At 43.7% G+C, this 17,719-nt stretch overlaps 1 protein-coding gene across 48 annotated transcripts in view; it reads left to right on the forward strand.

Annotated features, from left to right (window-relative positions):
• TCF7L2 (transcription factor 7 like 2) overlaps positions 1 to 17,719 on the forward strand; it is a 218,447-nt gene that overhangs the window by 193,581 nt on the left and 7,147 nt on the right. For 9 of the 48 annotated variants that reach the window (XM_054522877.2, XM_054522878.2, XM_054522892.2 and 6 more), the window contains 8 exons: positions 1,103 to 1,205; positions 3,177 to 3,263; positions 8,166 to 8,306; positions 8,897 to 9,056; positions 9,505 to 9,612; positions 15,175 to 15,223; positions 15,821 to 15,871; positions 17,094 to 17,166. In XM_054522877.2, coding sequence (XP_054378852.1) covers positions 1,103 to 1,205; positions 3,177 to 3,263; positions 8,166 to 8,306; positions 8,897 to 9,056; positions 9,505 to 9,612; positions 15,175 to 15,223; positions 15,821 to 15,871; positions 17,094 to 17,166 — 772 coding nt within the window. The remainder of the gene's footprint in view (positions 1 to 1,102; positions 1,206 to 3,176; positions 3,264 to 8,165; positions 8,307 to 8,896; positions 9,057 to 9,504; positions 9,613 to 15,174; positions 15,224 to 15,820; positions 15,872 to 17,093; positions 17,167 to 17,719) is intronic. The other 39 variants (XM_024253461.3, XM_024253450.3, XM_063727757.1 and 36 more) reach the window with 13 other exon arrangements.

The raw sequence follows: 17,719 nt of genomic DNA on the forward strand, positions 1-17,719 counted from the left end.
TGTGGACTGTTTACTTTTCCTCTGCGAACATTCTTTCAAGTGTGCAAATGGCTCGATGTAGGGTCCAAGCCCAGCTAATCTGTTTGGTTTTTGTAATAGAGAGAAAGCAATGTCTGCATGAAAATGTCACCCAGGGAGACTTAATTTACAGATTAAAAGCTTCCTGAATGAATTTTTTAAAAAATGAAGTCGTTTTCTTCCACGAACATGCAGCCCGTTCCCTCCATTACTCTGTTTTAATTCTGTGGTATTGTGCCTTTTGCCTCCCACTTCAACGGCATACATCAGTTCCTCTCTGTCAGAGTCGACTGCAGGATGTGCTCCTGTGGAACTGGCAGGTGTGCGGTGGCACGTACTTGCAGAATCCGCTCATGTGTGCCTTGTGAAGCTCTTAGCCCCTGCGACGCACGAGGTGCCCATTCAGCAGGTGGGCCTAATCCCCACAGATGACTCTGTCCTCTAGCAGATGCAGTTCCAGAATGGAGTACACAAGCCTCCAACACCTCCCTGTCTGTTCAGCTCTGATTCTGCCTTGGATAAGATGCCAAATGGCATTTGATCAGTTTCTCCAGCTCATCCAAATAGAGGCAGAGACATTTTAGAGGAGTCACCGTTTTTGAAAAAAGGCAAGGGTAGTAACCTTTTGAATGCCACAGCTCAAAAAGTGTGTTAGAAATCGGAGGAGTAGCTCTCGTGCAGGTAAGGCATGAAACTCCGCAGGGCGAAGGGCCAGTGTTGTAAGAGCAACAGGGATTACCATTGCTTCATTCTCCACCAGGTGCCGAGCCTTTTTGATGTTGTTTCTTTTAAACTTGAGACAATCACACCAGTCACATGAGGCAGAAATACCCAAGATGGCATATTCTGAGTCTACCCAGTATACCAGTCCATTTAGAAGGAGATAAACTAATTTTTCAAACTGAGGCTGAGGGAAAATGAGATGAAACCTACCAACAACTCAGGATTTATAATCACGAATGAACCTTGTGCTAGGATTCCAGAAGAGATGCGTCTCTTCCTCCTTTCCCTGTTCCCATCCCCTAACAGGTTGCTCTTTCCTTCTCTCCCTCCTTTGTACCTAAAATGCTGCTTCTTCCCTCAGGAATCCCACGGCCTCCGCACCCTCCAGATATATCCCCGTATTACCCACTATCGCCTGGCACCGTAGGACAAATCCCCCATCCGCTAGGATGGTTAGTACCACAGTAAGGAGTTCCATTTTTTAATTTCCTTTTTGTTTCGTACATGGGCATGTTTATTATTTATTCTGTGTGTGTGTGTGTGTGTGTGTGTGTGTGTGTGTGTGTTAGAAGCCAGGGTTGGGGAGGGGGCTGTGGGAGGGCGCAGAAAAGGTGTTGCTGAGGTGTCCTGTGGGAATACAGGCAAATCCACAGCCATTCAGGTGGATTATGTTACTGGCAGTTAGCATTCCAAGACCATGGTCCCCAAAGGCTCTGTGGACAGAGGTGCCCTGAAGTTCCTTTGGGAATTGCAGAAGACTCCTGGAACTTCCACCCAATGAAGCTGATCATGACCCTTCTGCTGTTGGCTGCCCAAACTGCAGTCATGTCATTGGGTTGAGGCTATTGAGTCCTCCATTTTAGATGTTACATATTTTGGGGCACAGAAGCGGGAACAAGAACTGTCTTGTTTTGAAATCCAGGGTTGGGATTAGGGCATGTTCTTGTACGATTCCAGGACCCCCCACCTCATCCTGAACATTACTCCCAAGGTTGACAACAACAGTGGAAAGTTTTGTCTGTTGAGAAGCTCCATGGGACTGAATCAGCATCTCTCTGAGAGTCTTTGCACGTTGAATGTTTTACCTAACTGTGAACGGTGGGAATGGGGCAGTTGGAACTGTCACTGCAGCATGTGGGGCCTTCGTAAGCATCAGTCCTAGTTCCTGGCAGTGCCCAGATTATTTGACTGTCTTTTGCAACTTAAAAAAACTGTGTTTTAAATTCAGAGTAGAAAGGCCTTTGATGCATTAGCATACTGTGGGGGGTTGTGTGTATGTGTGTTTTTGCATGAGCATGTGTGTAATATGTGTTTCGTGATTGTTTCTGTGGATATATTTCTCCTTATCGGTGATCTGTACTCTGAACAACACAGGACAATACATTGAATGCTAAAAGGAATAAATCCTGGTAAAACTCAGGTTTGAGTCTTAGGGAAGATGGCCTTTCAAAGCCTTAAGGAAGATAAAATTTTGGAGTGGCTTACCCCACAATTCTACCCGTATTTCTCTAGTTAGATAGATTCTATGCTGTTTTTTTTTTTTTTTTTTTTTAAATAAAAAACAGATTGCATTATGTAGTAGCTGTACCAAATACCAACCCTGGGTATAGTTTCTGTTTCTTTGTCTCTTCTTATTTTTATTGGGAGGGTAGACATGAACATGAGCTTGTGACCCATTTCTTCTAAATAGATGGGGCCAACCCTCGAATAGTTCTCAGTGATCATTTGCCCCATTCAGCTGATGGGGAGATATTTGAAGGCTAGATAAAAAGGAATAGCCAACTCAGACAACCCTCTGTCAGAAAAAGTTGTGTGTCTTTCATGAGGATGCTATTTTGCATGTTGCTGTATTTTTTAATTATTGTAATGAGATGTGATTGTCTATTGGTTACCCACAATTCTTCTTGGGGACTCTCCCCCCGGTAACTCTTGTCAACACTTGTTAATTTGACAAAAGGCTACAAATTAAGCTCTGTTAATTTAATGTTTTCTCACCGAGATCTAAATACCGAAAGAGGCCCAAAGCGCAACTGAAGTCCTTTGATTCACTGTACTTTATTTTGGTATAAATTTACATTCATTATTGTTTTCCTTTGGATGTGTAGCCCTCAATTAGTGTGATGGCTCCATTAAAGCAAGCGAGACTTCGCCTTTAATTATTACAACAAAACACCTAGTTTCAGCTTGGGGAGAGGGTCTCTATTGACATAAGCAGAGGTTATAAAATTTAATTAGCCATTCCTATCAGATTTATGGCATTCAAATTGTTCTGTGTTTCTTCCCTTTGATCCTTCCTGTACAATCCCCAAGATTTTTGTTCTGATCAAATGAGAATAAAGCTTACTGTGCAGAGAGAACTTTTCCCTTTTCTTCTTTTTCTTGTCCCCACCCCCACCCTTGTTTCAAGTCTCTTACTTTGTACCCCTTCTTTGTAGGCAAGGTCAACCAGTGTACCCAATCACGACAGGAGGATTCAGACACCCCTACCCCACAGCTCTGACCGTCAATGCTTCCATGTCCAGGTGAGTTCCAAGAACCGGGGCCTTCATCCAAGGCCATGTGTGACTTCTCAGGAAATTCTCTAGATGGCCACCAAGCCACCCAGGGACCACGGCTACATGTAGTTCTATTAGTGTAAAGCCAATGTGGCATTAGGCTGTACTCCCAGAAAATCCTGAAAAATTGCCCTGAAATTCCAAGGTAAGTGATGTCTTTCTGGGTAAAATTTTTGAGTCACTCAGTTGAACAATGTATTTTAATGAATTAAGAAGGCAAGGGAGAAACAGGACAGAAGCTTTTAAAAATGCCATTTCTCTGTTGTCCTGTCCTCAGCAAGAAAGGTAGCGGTGAAGGTAGTTTTATTATTATACCAAGAAGAGTTCGAAAAAAGATTATCGGTGTTCTCAAAGCTCAGACTCTGATTCCAAGTCAACAAGACAGCATCCGCCTCCTCCTCTCGAAGGTAGCACTGTCCAATAGAAATATAGTGTGAGCCACAGAGGGAATTTTAAATTTCTTAGTAGCCGTGTTTTTAAAAGAGGTTTTTTTTTTTTTTTAAAAAAAGATAAAATTATTTTTAATGACATGTTTTTATTCAATGCAATATAGCCAAAATATTGTCATTTTAACATGCTATTCCTGGACAACAACTATTAATAAGATGTTATGTTCTTTTTTGTGCTGAGCTTTGGTACAAAATCTGATGTGTATCTTATACGCACGGCACTTCTCAGTTTAGACTGGCCACATTTCAAATATTGAATAGCCACACGTGGCTGGTGCATATCATAGTGGTCTGTGCAGCTCTAAGTCTTTGAAAGTTAAAAAAAAATCGTGTATGTGTGCTGTACATTCATATATATTTATATTTCAGCATAGAAACATATTTACAAGATACATTCCTATCCCCATGTTCTTCTTTTCCTCCCTCTGATTAATTCTGGCTAATTTTTCAGTGACTGCTAGTTTATTTACAAACTGGTTGGCAGCAGTATGTTTAAGTAGTCGCTAATTGTTTCTAATGATAGTTTTATTTTCTGTTCATCTGATTTTCAGTCAAGTTAATTAAATCGGTGGAGGTTTAGACTTTGCTGATGGTCTGAAATCACCAACCCATTCTGATGATGGCACATAATGAAATTAGCACGCGTTACATGGCAGAGGTGCTGTCCCCAGCTTCTTTCCCCAATCCCTGTGGCCAACATGGGAAGCCAAGACCAGAGAAGGGCCTGGAAAGACAGGTCAAGATGCTGCTTTTCCTACTTACAAAACAGTAACTTTAGCAGTGATAGAGAGTTACATTCATTAAGAAAAACAAACCGTGGCATATCTAGCATCGGTAACTATGCCGTGGATATCACAGTTGAAAAGATCCATTTTCTACCTGCGATATATCATCAAAATTTCAAAATCCACGCCAGTATTAGTTAGGTAGGAAAACGCTTGTGTGTTCTCTGGCCTAGAGAGGAGGCGTAACGCTTATTAAATAGTGTCATCACAGCTTCGCAAAGCATGGGAATGAGTAGGGGGTCTCCCAGGTGGAGAGCACCCAGGGACCACGGCTACATGTCGTTCTATTAGTGTAGCAGCTTATAGTCCACAGCTCATCTTCCCATCTTCCCAGCATTTGTATATTACACCTGGTTATTTTTCATGTTTGTTTATTTGGTGCATTCCGGAGGTTAACAGTGGTAAAGTAATTGTAGGATAGGGATTGGGGTTAAGCTGATCGATTGAATTATCATTAGGAGGTTAGTCGATGATTTATAGGTGGGCAGCGGGGTGGAGGAAAGGAAGGGAACGTCAGGAAGAAAGGTTAGGGCCTCAAGGTGCGGGGAGAGGCGGCCGATTCCCCAGGTAGGCCAAATGAAAGATAGCTAGTTAAAAAGCGTATACAGCAAATTAAATACATTATTGTGGTAATGGGGCGACAGAAGTATAGGTCTATTATACTTATGGCAGTTATAGCAAATGTAGGCAGCTTGCCCTGTTCCAGAACACCCTTTGATATTCATTCTATTCAGCAGTGGGGCCAGGACTTCTCAGAATTAAGTGATGGGTCATTATACTTTAAACACCATGGAGAAGCCTAGATTGGCAATTAAACAGCTCTTGCTGACACTCACTTGTGCCACCCTGTGACCCCCTTTAGATTGAGATGTTGGAGCTCCGGGCCCTCAGCCTGCTAAATTGGTGCAAGGCTCTTCTCCTGACGAGAGCCGGCTCTGAAATCTGCCGGCTTCAAAGGGAGCGAGATCATGTATAAACCATAATGTGGGTGCACCGTGGCTCACAAAAAATAAGGCAGAAAGAGATGAAATGTTACAAGTGCAAGGGGGAAAATGAGAGAATAATGACAAACCTAATGCAACTCAAAGCAGGATTGTTGCACAGGAAAATGCATCCTACTGCTTGTGCATAAAATCAAGGCCGGCAGATGACATCCGGTTAACAGAAACGTGTCAACAGTGAAGTAAAGTGAGAGTGAGTAAGAGAGAAGCCCCTGAGACAGCCAGAAACAAAAATTAGTTGTTCTTAACAAGTTAAGGTTCATCATTATATTCTGGCTTGGAGCCATGAAAGCAGACGGGGGTATATAATGAGCTGCTTAGAATTTTTAGGGTGTTTATTGCATTTCATGAAATAGTTGTCTGCAGAAAGGAATTTCTTAAGCGAAGGTATGTGTATACAGCCCACATCCACGTTCACACATGGTCTCTTTCTTTGCTGAACATTTTTCAGATACGGGAATATACGTGTAGGTATGGGAACTTAGAAATGGGCCTTCTTCATGGCTGCATTGGAAGTTTGTCTGCACCCCAAAATGTACTCAGATTGTGGTGTCTTCCCATGGTATTTGGTGTATGTACACACACGTACACACACACACTCACACACACAGTGTTTTTCTCTCTCCCCCTCCCTCTGCCTCTCACGTCTGTACACATATTCTCATTCTGCAGGAAGGGAACATTTGTATTTGAGGAATGTCAGGCCTTTAAAATTCAGAGTAAAAGCTGCCACCCACCACTTCACCCAAGGGCTTCCAAGAACACATGTTCTTAACTTCTGTTTCCTCTGAGGCCTTCGAGCAGTGGGAAGGAACAGGGTGTCACTTGGAGCCCAAGTGTCTCCCGAGGGCTTTTGCTTTTTTTTGTTTTTCACATTATTTTGAGGGGAAAGGGATGAAGCTTGTTAGCTTGTTTGTTTCCTTACATTTTCCTTCTCTCTCTCTCTTTTTTTTTTTTTTTGATACATTCGAAGGACTTGTTGTTATTTTTAAAATCATGTCATGCAGTCTTCACTAATGGCTTAAATTTGTAAAGGCAGTGGCAGGAAAGGCCACGTCAGGGTGGGATTTTTGAGTGAAATGTCTACTGTGGCTTGGGCCTTCTTCAAGAATCAGCATTGTTCATTAACTTTCCTTCCTCTGTTGATCTGTGTAGATTCAGTTAGTACTTTAATCATTTTATTATTTTTCAAATTAATGTTTGTTACCTTATTTTGGCTGAATGGAAACTATCTCTAGCCCACTTCTGCAAAAAACTTTGTAAATACATACAGAATCCTTTTGAAAGAATTGTCGTGATCGATCCTCATTAGGCCCTCTAGTTCCCACCGGAATTGGCTTTGTAAAGAGCAGGTTGTTATTCCTTGGGTGGTACGTTGGACTGTTTCGGTTTGGACTTACTAAGAAAGCCAACAGTTGCCATGGTCTCCATCTGAACAGCTTCCCATCTGCTCACTTGAATCACCTGCCAGGTTGGAGCAGGAGGCTGCCATATTGTTTACTTTTGGGATTCTGCCCTTTCTGTCCCTCACTATTTTTTCTGTAGTAGGATATGTTGCTTGAAGAGGGGTGAGTCTTCCAACCCAGTACAAATCATGGTGACACCACGCAAAATAGAAAATGAGAAAGATGTTTGATCCAGTTGTCAGTCTGCAGATGGGCCAAGAGTAGGTTGAAATTAGCTCTTTCTGTCCTGGCTAATGTACTTGCTTGGGAAATGCCAATTCAGGTCCTCAAATGTGTCTTAGAGAACTGTCCAAAAAATGAGCAGCATGAGAGGAGAAAACACAAACTGTATCTTTCACTTATAATTTTGATAATCATTTAGAAGACTTCTTAATGATGCCTAGACAACATATGAAGTAAAAGTGATATAGGAATCCTAAATTTCAGAGGAGAAAGGGCATACAAATCAGAATCAAAGCTTTATTGTGTGTGTGTGCACCTTTCCTTTCCTTTTTTTTTTTTTTTGCATCTTTCCATAAAGGGTTACAAACTTATTTAAAATGTCCATGAGTTGTGATATGAACCAAATAGGAACTATTTGAATTTTCCCTGTCTTCCTGCCTCACTCTCTCCCATTCCTGTCAAATGATGGGACACAGCACAAAAGAAAAATAAAAATTGTATTGCACTTCATCAACAGGATGAGGCCTAATGAGGCTTGCACAGCATTGTCAAAAATGTATGTATATTTCAACCACGTTAATATTTTATTTAGCTGTCAATATACAACAAAAGATTTCACCTTTCATTTTAGAGCTGATTAGGACTTAGGAAATTGTCTTCTTAGATGCCACTAATAATGCCTCAAAAAACAAGTGGACGTGCGATTTCTGGCAGGTAGTCCAAGCCCACTTTTCCGCCCAAGTACGTCAGTTGAATTTGTCTTTTGCTAAAGATGTTAAAAATCATAATGTCTTATGTCAGTAGCAATAATGAAGGGGGAGATTGGCTTTAATGACATTATGAGAATCATTATGTTTAATTTATCGCTAATTAATGCTGACAGGTTTCATATGCCTTGGGTTGCTTTCATGTGAGTGTTACGTGCTGTTTTTTTTTTTTTTTTCTTTTTAATTGTGTGTACACATCCCTCCTCATTCATTCATTTTGATTCTGACGATTTACACAGCTTTCTGTCTTCTAGGTTCCCTCCCCATATGGTCCCACCACATCATACGCTACACACGACGGGCATTCCGCATCCGGCCATAGTCACACCAACAGTCAAACAGGAATCGTCCCAGAGTGACGTCGGCTCACTCCATAGCTCGTAAGTATTGCTGTTTTTCTCACCTTCTTTGTAGCTGCAGTGTTCTGCAAGCCTGTTGCAGCTGCTGGGTGGTGGCTTTCTGCCTAAGGTTGGCCTCGTTTGGTTTGACTGCAGCCAATACCCAGCCTGTGTGGGCTCTTCACTCCCTTACAAAGAGAGAGAGAGTGCACAGCGGCAGAATCTCACTGTACCACCGCGGGTTAGAACAGAACTGTTTTTTGTGTGTGTACTTGGGTACACTGGGATTTGCAGCCACTTCCCTGCCCCCTAACCCCATCACTGAACATTTGGAGCTTTGTTCTGCAAGCAGGAGAAAACCCTGCCGAGGTGAAGACAGCAACCATGTGCTTTCCCCTCTGGCTTGGGAAAATTGTATATTTGTGAAACTTGAGGAAGTGATTGCAAAATCCCTCTCTTCCCCCAAGCTATTTTTGTTCCATTTTCCGGGGTGCAGAAGAACTAAAAGCATGCTTTTTAATCCAAAACTGCTAGGCTTGGGGGTTATGAGACAAGGAGATACGCTCTCTGCCATGGAGGAAGTTGGACCACGACCTTGTTTATTGGGTTGTGTCTGTTTTGTCTATCTCCAGAAAGCATCAGGACTCCAAAAAGGAAGAAGAAAAGAAGAAGCCCCACATAAAGAAACCTCTTAATGCATTCATGTTGTATATGAAGGAAATGAGAGCAAAGGTCGTAGCTGAGTGCACGTTGAAAGAAAGCGCGGCCATCAACCAGATCCTTGGGCGGAGGGTAGGTGACGCCCTTCTCAGGGAGAAGCGGGGGGCGGGTGGTGAGGGACCAGAGTGCAGCAGGTCAGGTGGCAGAATGTCTCTGTCCCCATTTCTTTGGAGAATTCTTGCCCTTCAGCCACATTCTGAATCCTCTAATGGCCTTCATTGAGTCAGGACTAGTTATTCTGCACTCAGCGTTCAGAACAGCCACAGCCATACTCTTTCTCTACCCGAGCGAGTGAGCAAATGACAGAATGACATAGATAACAAATCAAGTTTTGTCTAAACATTCCTATTAGTGCCAGGACCCAGCCAACAGTCAGTATGTACAGATTGTACCATTTCTGGACGGACTCACCCAAAAAAGCAGCATTATTTATTCCCTGACCTTGGCGTAATGTGTGATGTTCTTTCATGCTTTTCTCTTTGTTCATGTCTTTCTCGTCTGTACCCCATGTCCCCTCCAGTGGCATGCACTGTCCAGAGAAGAGCAAGCGAAATACTACGAGCTGGCCCGGAAGGAGCGACAGCTTCATATGCAACTGTACCCCGGCTGGTCCGCGCGGGATAACTATGTAGGTGGATCATTTTCATTAGGATTAGAGTCTGTAGAGCTGTGTTGTGTGTCTATATGGACAAAGAGACAAGGACCTGCCACTTGACTGGGGAGGGCCTCAACACCATCCAGTCTGCCCGCTTTGGGGACCGGTAGCATCTTCCTGGATCACTAAACTGCAGGGAGGGGCTTCCAGTGTGGATGGTTGGATCAGCTCACAGTCATTCTTCAGGGTGGAGAGAGGAGGCTGCAGTCGCAGTGTTCCAGCTCAGGACCAATGAGTTTGATTTGGTGCTTGGCTCCTTCCTAGAGGAGGCAAGGCTCTTAGGATACACAGAGAAGACCTTATGTTCCGGATTAGGTTCCTCAGGCTCCTCAGCAGTGATCAGTGGTGTGGCCTTCTAGGGAAGACCAGCAGGTAGGTGTGGAGGAACAGAATTTAATTCCTCTCAGGCCTTTCAGCAGGCCCTTTACCCTTAAGAAGGAAGAACAAAACTATTCCTTTGTGTCATGGTGCAGTAGAAGTTAGAAGCCTATTTCATCCTGAGAGGAGCATGATGGGAATATCCCTGAAAGCAGCCAGAGGAAGTTAGCCTTTGGCAGGATGCATGAACTGACTCTGGCCCCAGCAAGGGCAGGGAAAGGTGTGCTATGTGGTGTGTGTGTTCCTGGGCTCTGTGTTGGCTACAGGATCTGCCTAGTCCTCTCTTGGGTTGTAGGAAACGCCATGGGATGATTATTTTTACTAATTGCAGTGGCCGTGACCCCACGATTCCTCTCCTCCCATGAGCACGCTGTCTTCCGGAGACTTCTGTCACTTCTCACCATTGCTGGTTATCCTGCATTTTGCCCAGTAACTCCACTTTCATCTCTCGAGGGATGAAATGCCTCTTGTTTTGCCTGATACTTTATTTCATGACATTTGGTTCCGTGAAGGGATTTCACCATCCACTCTTAGGGGAAAACCAAAACTTGTCTTAAGGCCGGCACAGACCTCTCGTCCCCTTCCTGTTGATGTCTTAGAGCCGTGGATGGTTACTTTTCCAGTTATTTCTGACTCTCCCACTGGCATCATCCGCGGTGAAGCAGCTCGACGTATAGGGGTTGAGGTTGTTAAATTATTACTGAATTGAGTGAAACATGTCATGGCCTTTGAGGCTTCTGTGGCAGGGCCTGGGGACACACAGCTGTTAACTGCCTCGGCCTGGAAGTGTCGTGGGTCACTTTCTCCCATCACCCATTGGCCAGAGCTAGTCATATGACCCAACCTAACTGCAGGAGATGCTGGGAAATGTGCAGTTACTGTGCACAAGTTATTACAGGGATTCAGAGTTAAGTCGGATATCTTTACTCCCTCAGAACTTAGCATCTGCCAGGAAATCGCAAACATCTGCGGGCCTATGTGATTCTGAGGAAGAGCTGCTTCTGCCTGCTCTGATGAGTGATTTCAAGCCTCCTTCCTCTTTCTTCTCATACTTTTAAACCTGTGCTTGCTGTGTAGATGAGGGAGAAGGGAGGTGCCCCTGGCCATCTTTCTCGAGGCCCTGCCCCCTTAGCTGGCAGCGCTAGACTGTGCTCCTCCTGGGAGTTGAATCAGGAAGGAGTGCTGGCACCTCTGGGATGGCGCGTGTGCTCTGCTGAGTGCCCTTGTCGCCGACAGATGGGCTTACACGGGGTCTCCACTGCTTGGGACCTTTCCGTTTGTCCCCAGCATGTGTGCAGTGGGGAAGCCTTTCTTCTGGAGCTGAAAGGAAGAGGATGAGAAAGTGAATGCTCTCCCACAGGCTTGCTGTTCACCCCCACCTGACCCTGAGGTGGAGATTTCCAGCAGCAGGCAGGCTCCATAGCCTCCACGTACACAACCATATCATTTCAGGATAGCTGCTCTCCTGGTTTCGGGTCAGAAGTTCTTAGAGTTCATCTTGAGCTTCTACCTGCTACAGACCCAATTCTTTGAGTAATCTAGAATGATACCACAGAGCGAAATTCAGCTTCTCTATAGAGATCATATCCCCAGTAGACATTTTGGGTCATAGTAGGGCCTTCATGTACAGCTGTGCAGGGCGTGCACTGCACAACTCTAGAGTATGTCATTTACACTGGGGTCTATGTGAATGGTGCCCCCTGGAGTTGTGCAGGGTGAAATCTCTACAAAGGTACAAGGCAGACTGTGATAGCTTCAAAAGAATACCGTGTTTGACTTGCCTGGGAGTCGTTTAGAGAAAGTATTGCTCGAGGCTTTTTGTGACATACTTTCTGGGTTTCAGAAGGGCTGTGAGGCACTCGAAATGACTTTAGCTCAGTTTTAAATTTGGAAGATGGTTTGGTATAATAAGGGAACTCCTGAGACGATTTGAGGTTTAGAGATCTGGATTTAGGGCTCTAGGAACTTTATCTCTTGTAAGAGGTACTTAGATTCCTATTACAATGGCTCATTACACATGGGTGTGAACACACACACTCACACTCACTCCTTCCTTTTATGCACTAGGGAACACTGGGACTAAGAACCGCAGCATTGAAGCTTTTATGGATTTGAATGTGGTAGCAACTTAACTAGTATTTTTTTTTTTTTTAACTAACTTGACGTGGGAGTTTCCATATATTACTTTGGTCATTGTAAACTCCAAAAGGTTCTTCTGGAAAATATTTCCTGAGATCTTCTCATGCCTTTTTCACATTCCTGCTTTTCCAGCCAACTGGTAATGGAAGCCTTTATATCTCTACCTTAGGACAACAGAATTGAGTGAAACAGTCACATTTGGATTGTCAGACTTGGCACATTCTTTAGAGCCCAAGAGAAAACATCTTGAGTCCCATAGTAATATGTAACCCCTGGGATTATATTTGACATTATTTCCTTTTTAACCCTCTACACTGGGTAAAGGATAGAGGTCCCATGCCATTTGCTCACCTGAGTTTCTTTTCTTCCACCCCTATCGTAGGCCCTTTCTTTCTTCTGTTACATTTAAAGGGGTAGTAGGGTGGCCACTTCCCTGGAGATGCATCTTTGTCTTCACTAAGTGTAGGGTTTATCCACTTTCTCATGTCTTCTTTTTATTAAAACACAGTCCCTGTCCTCCAGAAGTCTCTAGTCTAAATGACAACTTCTGCAGTAGTCAACATCTCCGTGCTGTATCCTAAAGGCACAACTTCCTTGTGGGTAGAGGAATTTTCACATGCCTTCACAGTATATTGCAAGGAATTGGAAACGGGGATGCTTTTTCACACATGGCTGAGAAGCCCTTGGGTATGTGGATGCTGATACTCCTTGAAGTTAAAACATTTCTGTGCCCAGTTTTTATGAATACTTCAGGCTCCTAAACGAACCGAAACTAGGCCCGCCTGCCTGTTCCAGGACAGCCAGGTGGCACTTTGCCCCTCACGTGGGAGAGGCGCGGGCATGGAGATGGTCCGTTGCAGGCCCATGAGATGCCAGCTTCATGATAAAGCACATGAGGTCCTTTTAAAAGAGATTGTACATGAAGGAACATAGCATGTTTCAACAAGATCCCCGAACAGAAGGCCAAAACAAAGCTCCCAAGTTGCACAGGCCCCTTCCCCTCAGAGAAAAGATAGGCCATTTCTACAACAGATGGCCCTCAGCCCTGGGTGGAGCCTAAGCTTGGTGGCATCACCACCTTGAGGTTTTCCTGACAGAGCCTAATGTGTTCTCGAGTTTCTTTCTTTCTTTTTTGAGACGGAGTCTTGTTCTGTCGCCAGGGTGGAGTGCAGTAGCACGATCTTGGCTCACTACAACCTCTGCCTCCCAGGTTCAAGTGATCCTCCTGCCTCAGCCTCCCGAGTAGCTGGGACTGCAGGCACGTGCCACCACGCCCAGCTAATTTTTTGTATTTTTAGTAGAGATGGGGTTTCACCATGTTGGCCAGGATGGTCTTGATCTCTTGACCTTGTGATCTGCCCGCCTTGGCCTCCCAAAGTGCTGGGATTACAGGTGTGAGCCACCGCACCTGGACCTCAAGTTTCTTTCTACCTATCATTGTCTTTTTCTCTTCCAAGTTGACATCAACATACTGTGAGAAGCTTTAGGCAAAGGCAACTTTTAGCTGTTCTGAAACATATAGCAGTGTAAGACCATTTCATTTCGATGTATGCCAGGCAGCTACTTCATCTGGGTAGGGCTATGAGGGGAGGGAGAACTAGTCCAATCCAGAATGAGGCAGTCACCTCTCCTGAATTTCCCCCAGTCCCATTCCACATTTGCAACCTCGAGCAGACGGATCAGGTTGGAGAATATGAAAGACTCCATGCAGTTCATCCCCTAAAGCCCTCACTAAAAGAGCTTCCTTGGAGGGCTAGGCATTAAACATGTAGGCAGCAGAACCTTGTGGTTGAAGGCTTTGGAGCCAAGACCACCTGAGTTCTCTGTTGCCTCCACCACTTGCTAGATGTGTGACCCTGGCAAAGTTACCTAACTCCTCAGTTTTCTCCTGTGTGAAACTGGAATGGTGGTAATACCTGTTGAAGAGGATTGTTGTGAGGATTGAGTCCATCTGCGTAGCACACCTAGAATCATGCCTGGCACCTGGCATATGCTCAACGCATGTGACCCGTTCACGGGAGGAGTGGTATCATCCTCATTATGTCAGCTAGAAGAGAATTGAGGGAACGTTTTCTTTCTTACAGATGTCCACTCAGCAGTTTTTTTGTTTTTTTGTTTTTTGTTTTTTGTTTTTAAACAGAGTTTCACTCTTGTCGCCCAGGCTGGCATGCAGTAGCACGATCTCGGCTCACTGCAACCTCCGCCTTCCGGGTTCAGGCAATTCTCCTGCTTCAGCCTCCCGAGTAGCTGGGGCTACAGGCGTGTACCACCATGCCCGGCTAATTTTGCATTTTTAGTAGAGACGGGGTTTCGCCATGTTGGCCAGGCTAGTCTTGAACTCCTGACTTCAGGTGATTCTCCCGCCTTGGCCTCTCAGAGTGCCAGGATTATAGGTGTCAGCCACTGCTCCCAGCCCACTCAGCAGTTGTGAAAGGAGCCCAGATGATTCCTGGTTCTATTTCACCCTTTTCCCCTGCATCTTTAACAACAAGCTCTAAGAGAAGCCTCTGCTAAAGCTTTCATTCTCTTGATTCAGAGTGGGACCCTTTGGCCTTCATAAGTAAGAGCTGTGAGCAGGTCAGGCGGGGCAGCCCTTGAAGCTGGTGCGGCCATGACCACCTTCATGTGCTCCTCAAAGATGGGCTCTCAGACTGCTTGCAACGCCATCATCCCACTCCTCTCTGAATCTTCCTCGTGCAGTCCCCCCTTCCCTTTTATGGATCAAATGCTGTGGGTCAGGTTTGACAATGGACATAGGTACATGAGAAATGAGAGCTTCCCTTCACCACCCACCAATCCCTTCTCTTCTCCCAAGAAGCGTGTGTCCCTCCAGCTGGGGTACAATGCAAGGGCATTTGGCTTGAAGCGGGGTTGGAGGTTGGACAACTACCGGGGGTTGATGTGGATGGAGATGGCAGTATGGTCACTTCCTGCTGCTTTCTCCTTCCAGGTGTGCCCAGACACTCTTCTCACTTCTGTTTCTTGCAGTAATTCCCTGTGTTTCATCTGTTCATCTAGGGAAAGAAGAAGAAGAGGAAAAGGGACAAGCAGCCGGGAGAGACCAATGGTAAGTGAGAATCATCAGGTTAGAGGAAGGAGCTGTAGCCTGAGGACCACCCTTTTATGTTAGGTTTCCATCTGGGGGAGGCAGGAGAAATTCAAGGCCAGGACATTGTGGGGGAACCCTTTTTAGCCAGCCTTTTTGTTTATGCATTTTAATTAATTGCTTCATGACTGCCCTTTTAAAGCTAGTAACATCCATTGTTGCATGAAAAGCACATTGTAATTCTAGTGGAATGTGTTTTAAAATAACTGCAAAGCCTATAACTGGAGAGCAAGCGGTAGGCATGCCTATGCCGGGATTTATACAGTCTGCTTATTTTCTATGTGCCTGAGAAGGGATGAGGAGGGGGTGGGGCTTAGGGGAGTAGGAGGGGGTGTGTGTGAGTGTTTGATATTAACTGGGCTGTTCCTGAATGTTCTGATGCATGCCTTTACAGTGGTAAATTACACCCATTTTAAATTAAGGAGGTTTGTCATTCTCTAGAAGAAATTAGAAATACTGCATAGGCAATCTCAGAGGTCCCTTGGAGAAGGCCAGGCTTTTACAAACAAACAAAACAAAAATTTTGAAGGCTTTGTATAATTTGTTCTTTTTTTTCAGAACACAGCGAATGTTTCCTAAATCCTTGCCTTTCACTTCCTCCGATTACAGGTGCTAATGTCATTTTGAGTCATTAAAATAGTTGATAAACTGTTTTTTAATTTTTCTTGCCATTATAGTTCTATTAACATTTAAACACGTATGACATTTGAACATTCTTTAAAATGACCATCAACACGGTTTCGTATGTTTTGGTAGATTTTTTTTTTTTTCAGTTGCTTCTGTTTTTTTGTTTTTTTTTTTTTAATTTAACCTTTGTTTTGTTTATTTATTTATTTTTCCCATAACAGTTGTTTAAGCAGTGATGACAGTGATTTAGAGTTGAACTAACTGTGCAAATTGAATATGCAGTATTTCTTTAAAAGAGACTGGTTAAAAAAAATGGAAGGAATTCAGTAATAAACCTCCTTAATCTAATGGCATTTTTTTCATTGCTCCCACTAAGTTTTCTCACGCAAGCATGCATCCGCAGTATGATTATTTTTTCCTTTGCTTTTTGTTATTTTAGTTTTTTTCTTCCTTTTGCTTTTCTGCTCATAATTTGCAAATCCACTAGCATTTTACTGACTGTGCCTGCTTAAATGCTGCTATGAGCTTCTAACTAACTCCTAACAGCTCACACAGCCTGTTTACCTTTATCTGTTCCTCTCTTAATAATTAATGAAAATAGATTTAAAAAAAAAAAAAAGACGAACGTTCCAAAAGCTGCAATATCCCAGTACCACAACCCTTTTCTTTCTTTATTTCTTTCTATTTTGTTTCGTTTTGTTCTGTTTTTATTTGTAATTTTTTTCTTTTTTTAAACTATTGTATTCTGAGAAGAAAAAAGCATGTTACAAACTTAATTCCCTCCTTCGCTTTATTTTCTTCTTTAAGAAAAAAAATTGAGAGAAAAAAGGGAAAGCAGAACTAAAAGAGGAAAAATATTTAAGTTATTTCGTGTCTAACTTCCCTTTGTCAGCTCGAACCAAATCTGAAAGACAGTCCTTAAAGAAGGGATACTGCAGCTTTATTTGCAACAGCTAATTTCAAAAGTTGAATAAGAATGTGATTTTTACTTTTTTTTTTTTTAATTAAAGAAAGTTAAAAAACGAAAGTCAATATTTTGCAATTAGTAACCAGGTCATTGATTTATTCCCTTTTTTATTTTTATTTTTTTCTTATTTGTATCTTTCTCTCCCCCCCCCTCCCTCTCTCTCTCTCTTTCTCTCTCTCTCTCTCCCTTTCTCCCACGTTCTCCTCCTCTGCTCGCTTCTCTCTTGAACTCATTCAGACCTGAGCGCTCCTAAGAAATGCCGAGCGCGCTTTGGCCTTGATCAACAGAATAACTGGTGCGGCCCTTGCAGGTGTGTATAGTTTTCCAGATTCGCTGTGCTGGTTTGCAGCTGGTCTATTCGATCCTCTCCCCCTTCTCTGGCCTGTTGCTTTGTAGCTCTGTGTGTGGATCTCAGGAGACACAGGGGAGTGGGACACTGCCAAGTGTATGGGTTCTATGAGGGATGTGCTTGTTCTCCTGCTGCTGCCAGCCAAAATGCCACTGTAAAACAGCATCACTCGTGCCTCCTCGGGTCAGCGACAGCAAACCTTAGCGCGCCCCCTCCCAGGGAATGTTACCTGCCAACCCCCATCCCTTCCTTGTGACAGCCCAGGATCGGAATCCTGGATAGGTAGAAGCAAATGACGTCACCTTCTCCCCTCCTCTTCTCTCTCTCTTTTTATTTATTTATTTTTTTCATTGTTGTTTTTTGGTTTCTGGTTGTTGTTTTGTGTGTGTGTGTTTTATTGTTTTATTTTATTTTATTTTTCTTTTGACTCATAGAAGTCCTTTCCTTTCATGTCCTTGGTGAGGGAAGATTATCAAATAGAACCAAGGTGATATAGAAGAAAAGGAAGCTGTAG

Source organism: Pongo abelii, chromosome 8, assembly GCF_028885655.2.
Source record: "Pongo abelii isolate AG06213 chromosome 8, NHGRI_mPonAbe1-v2.0_pri, whole genome shotgun sequence".
Taxonomy (NCBI): domain Eukaryota; kingdom Metazoa; phylum Chordata; class Mammalia; order Primates; family Hominidae; genus Pongo; species Pongo abelii.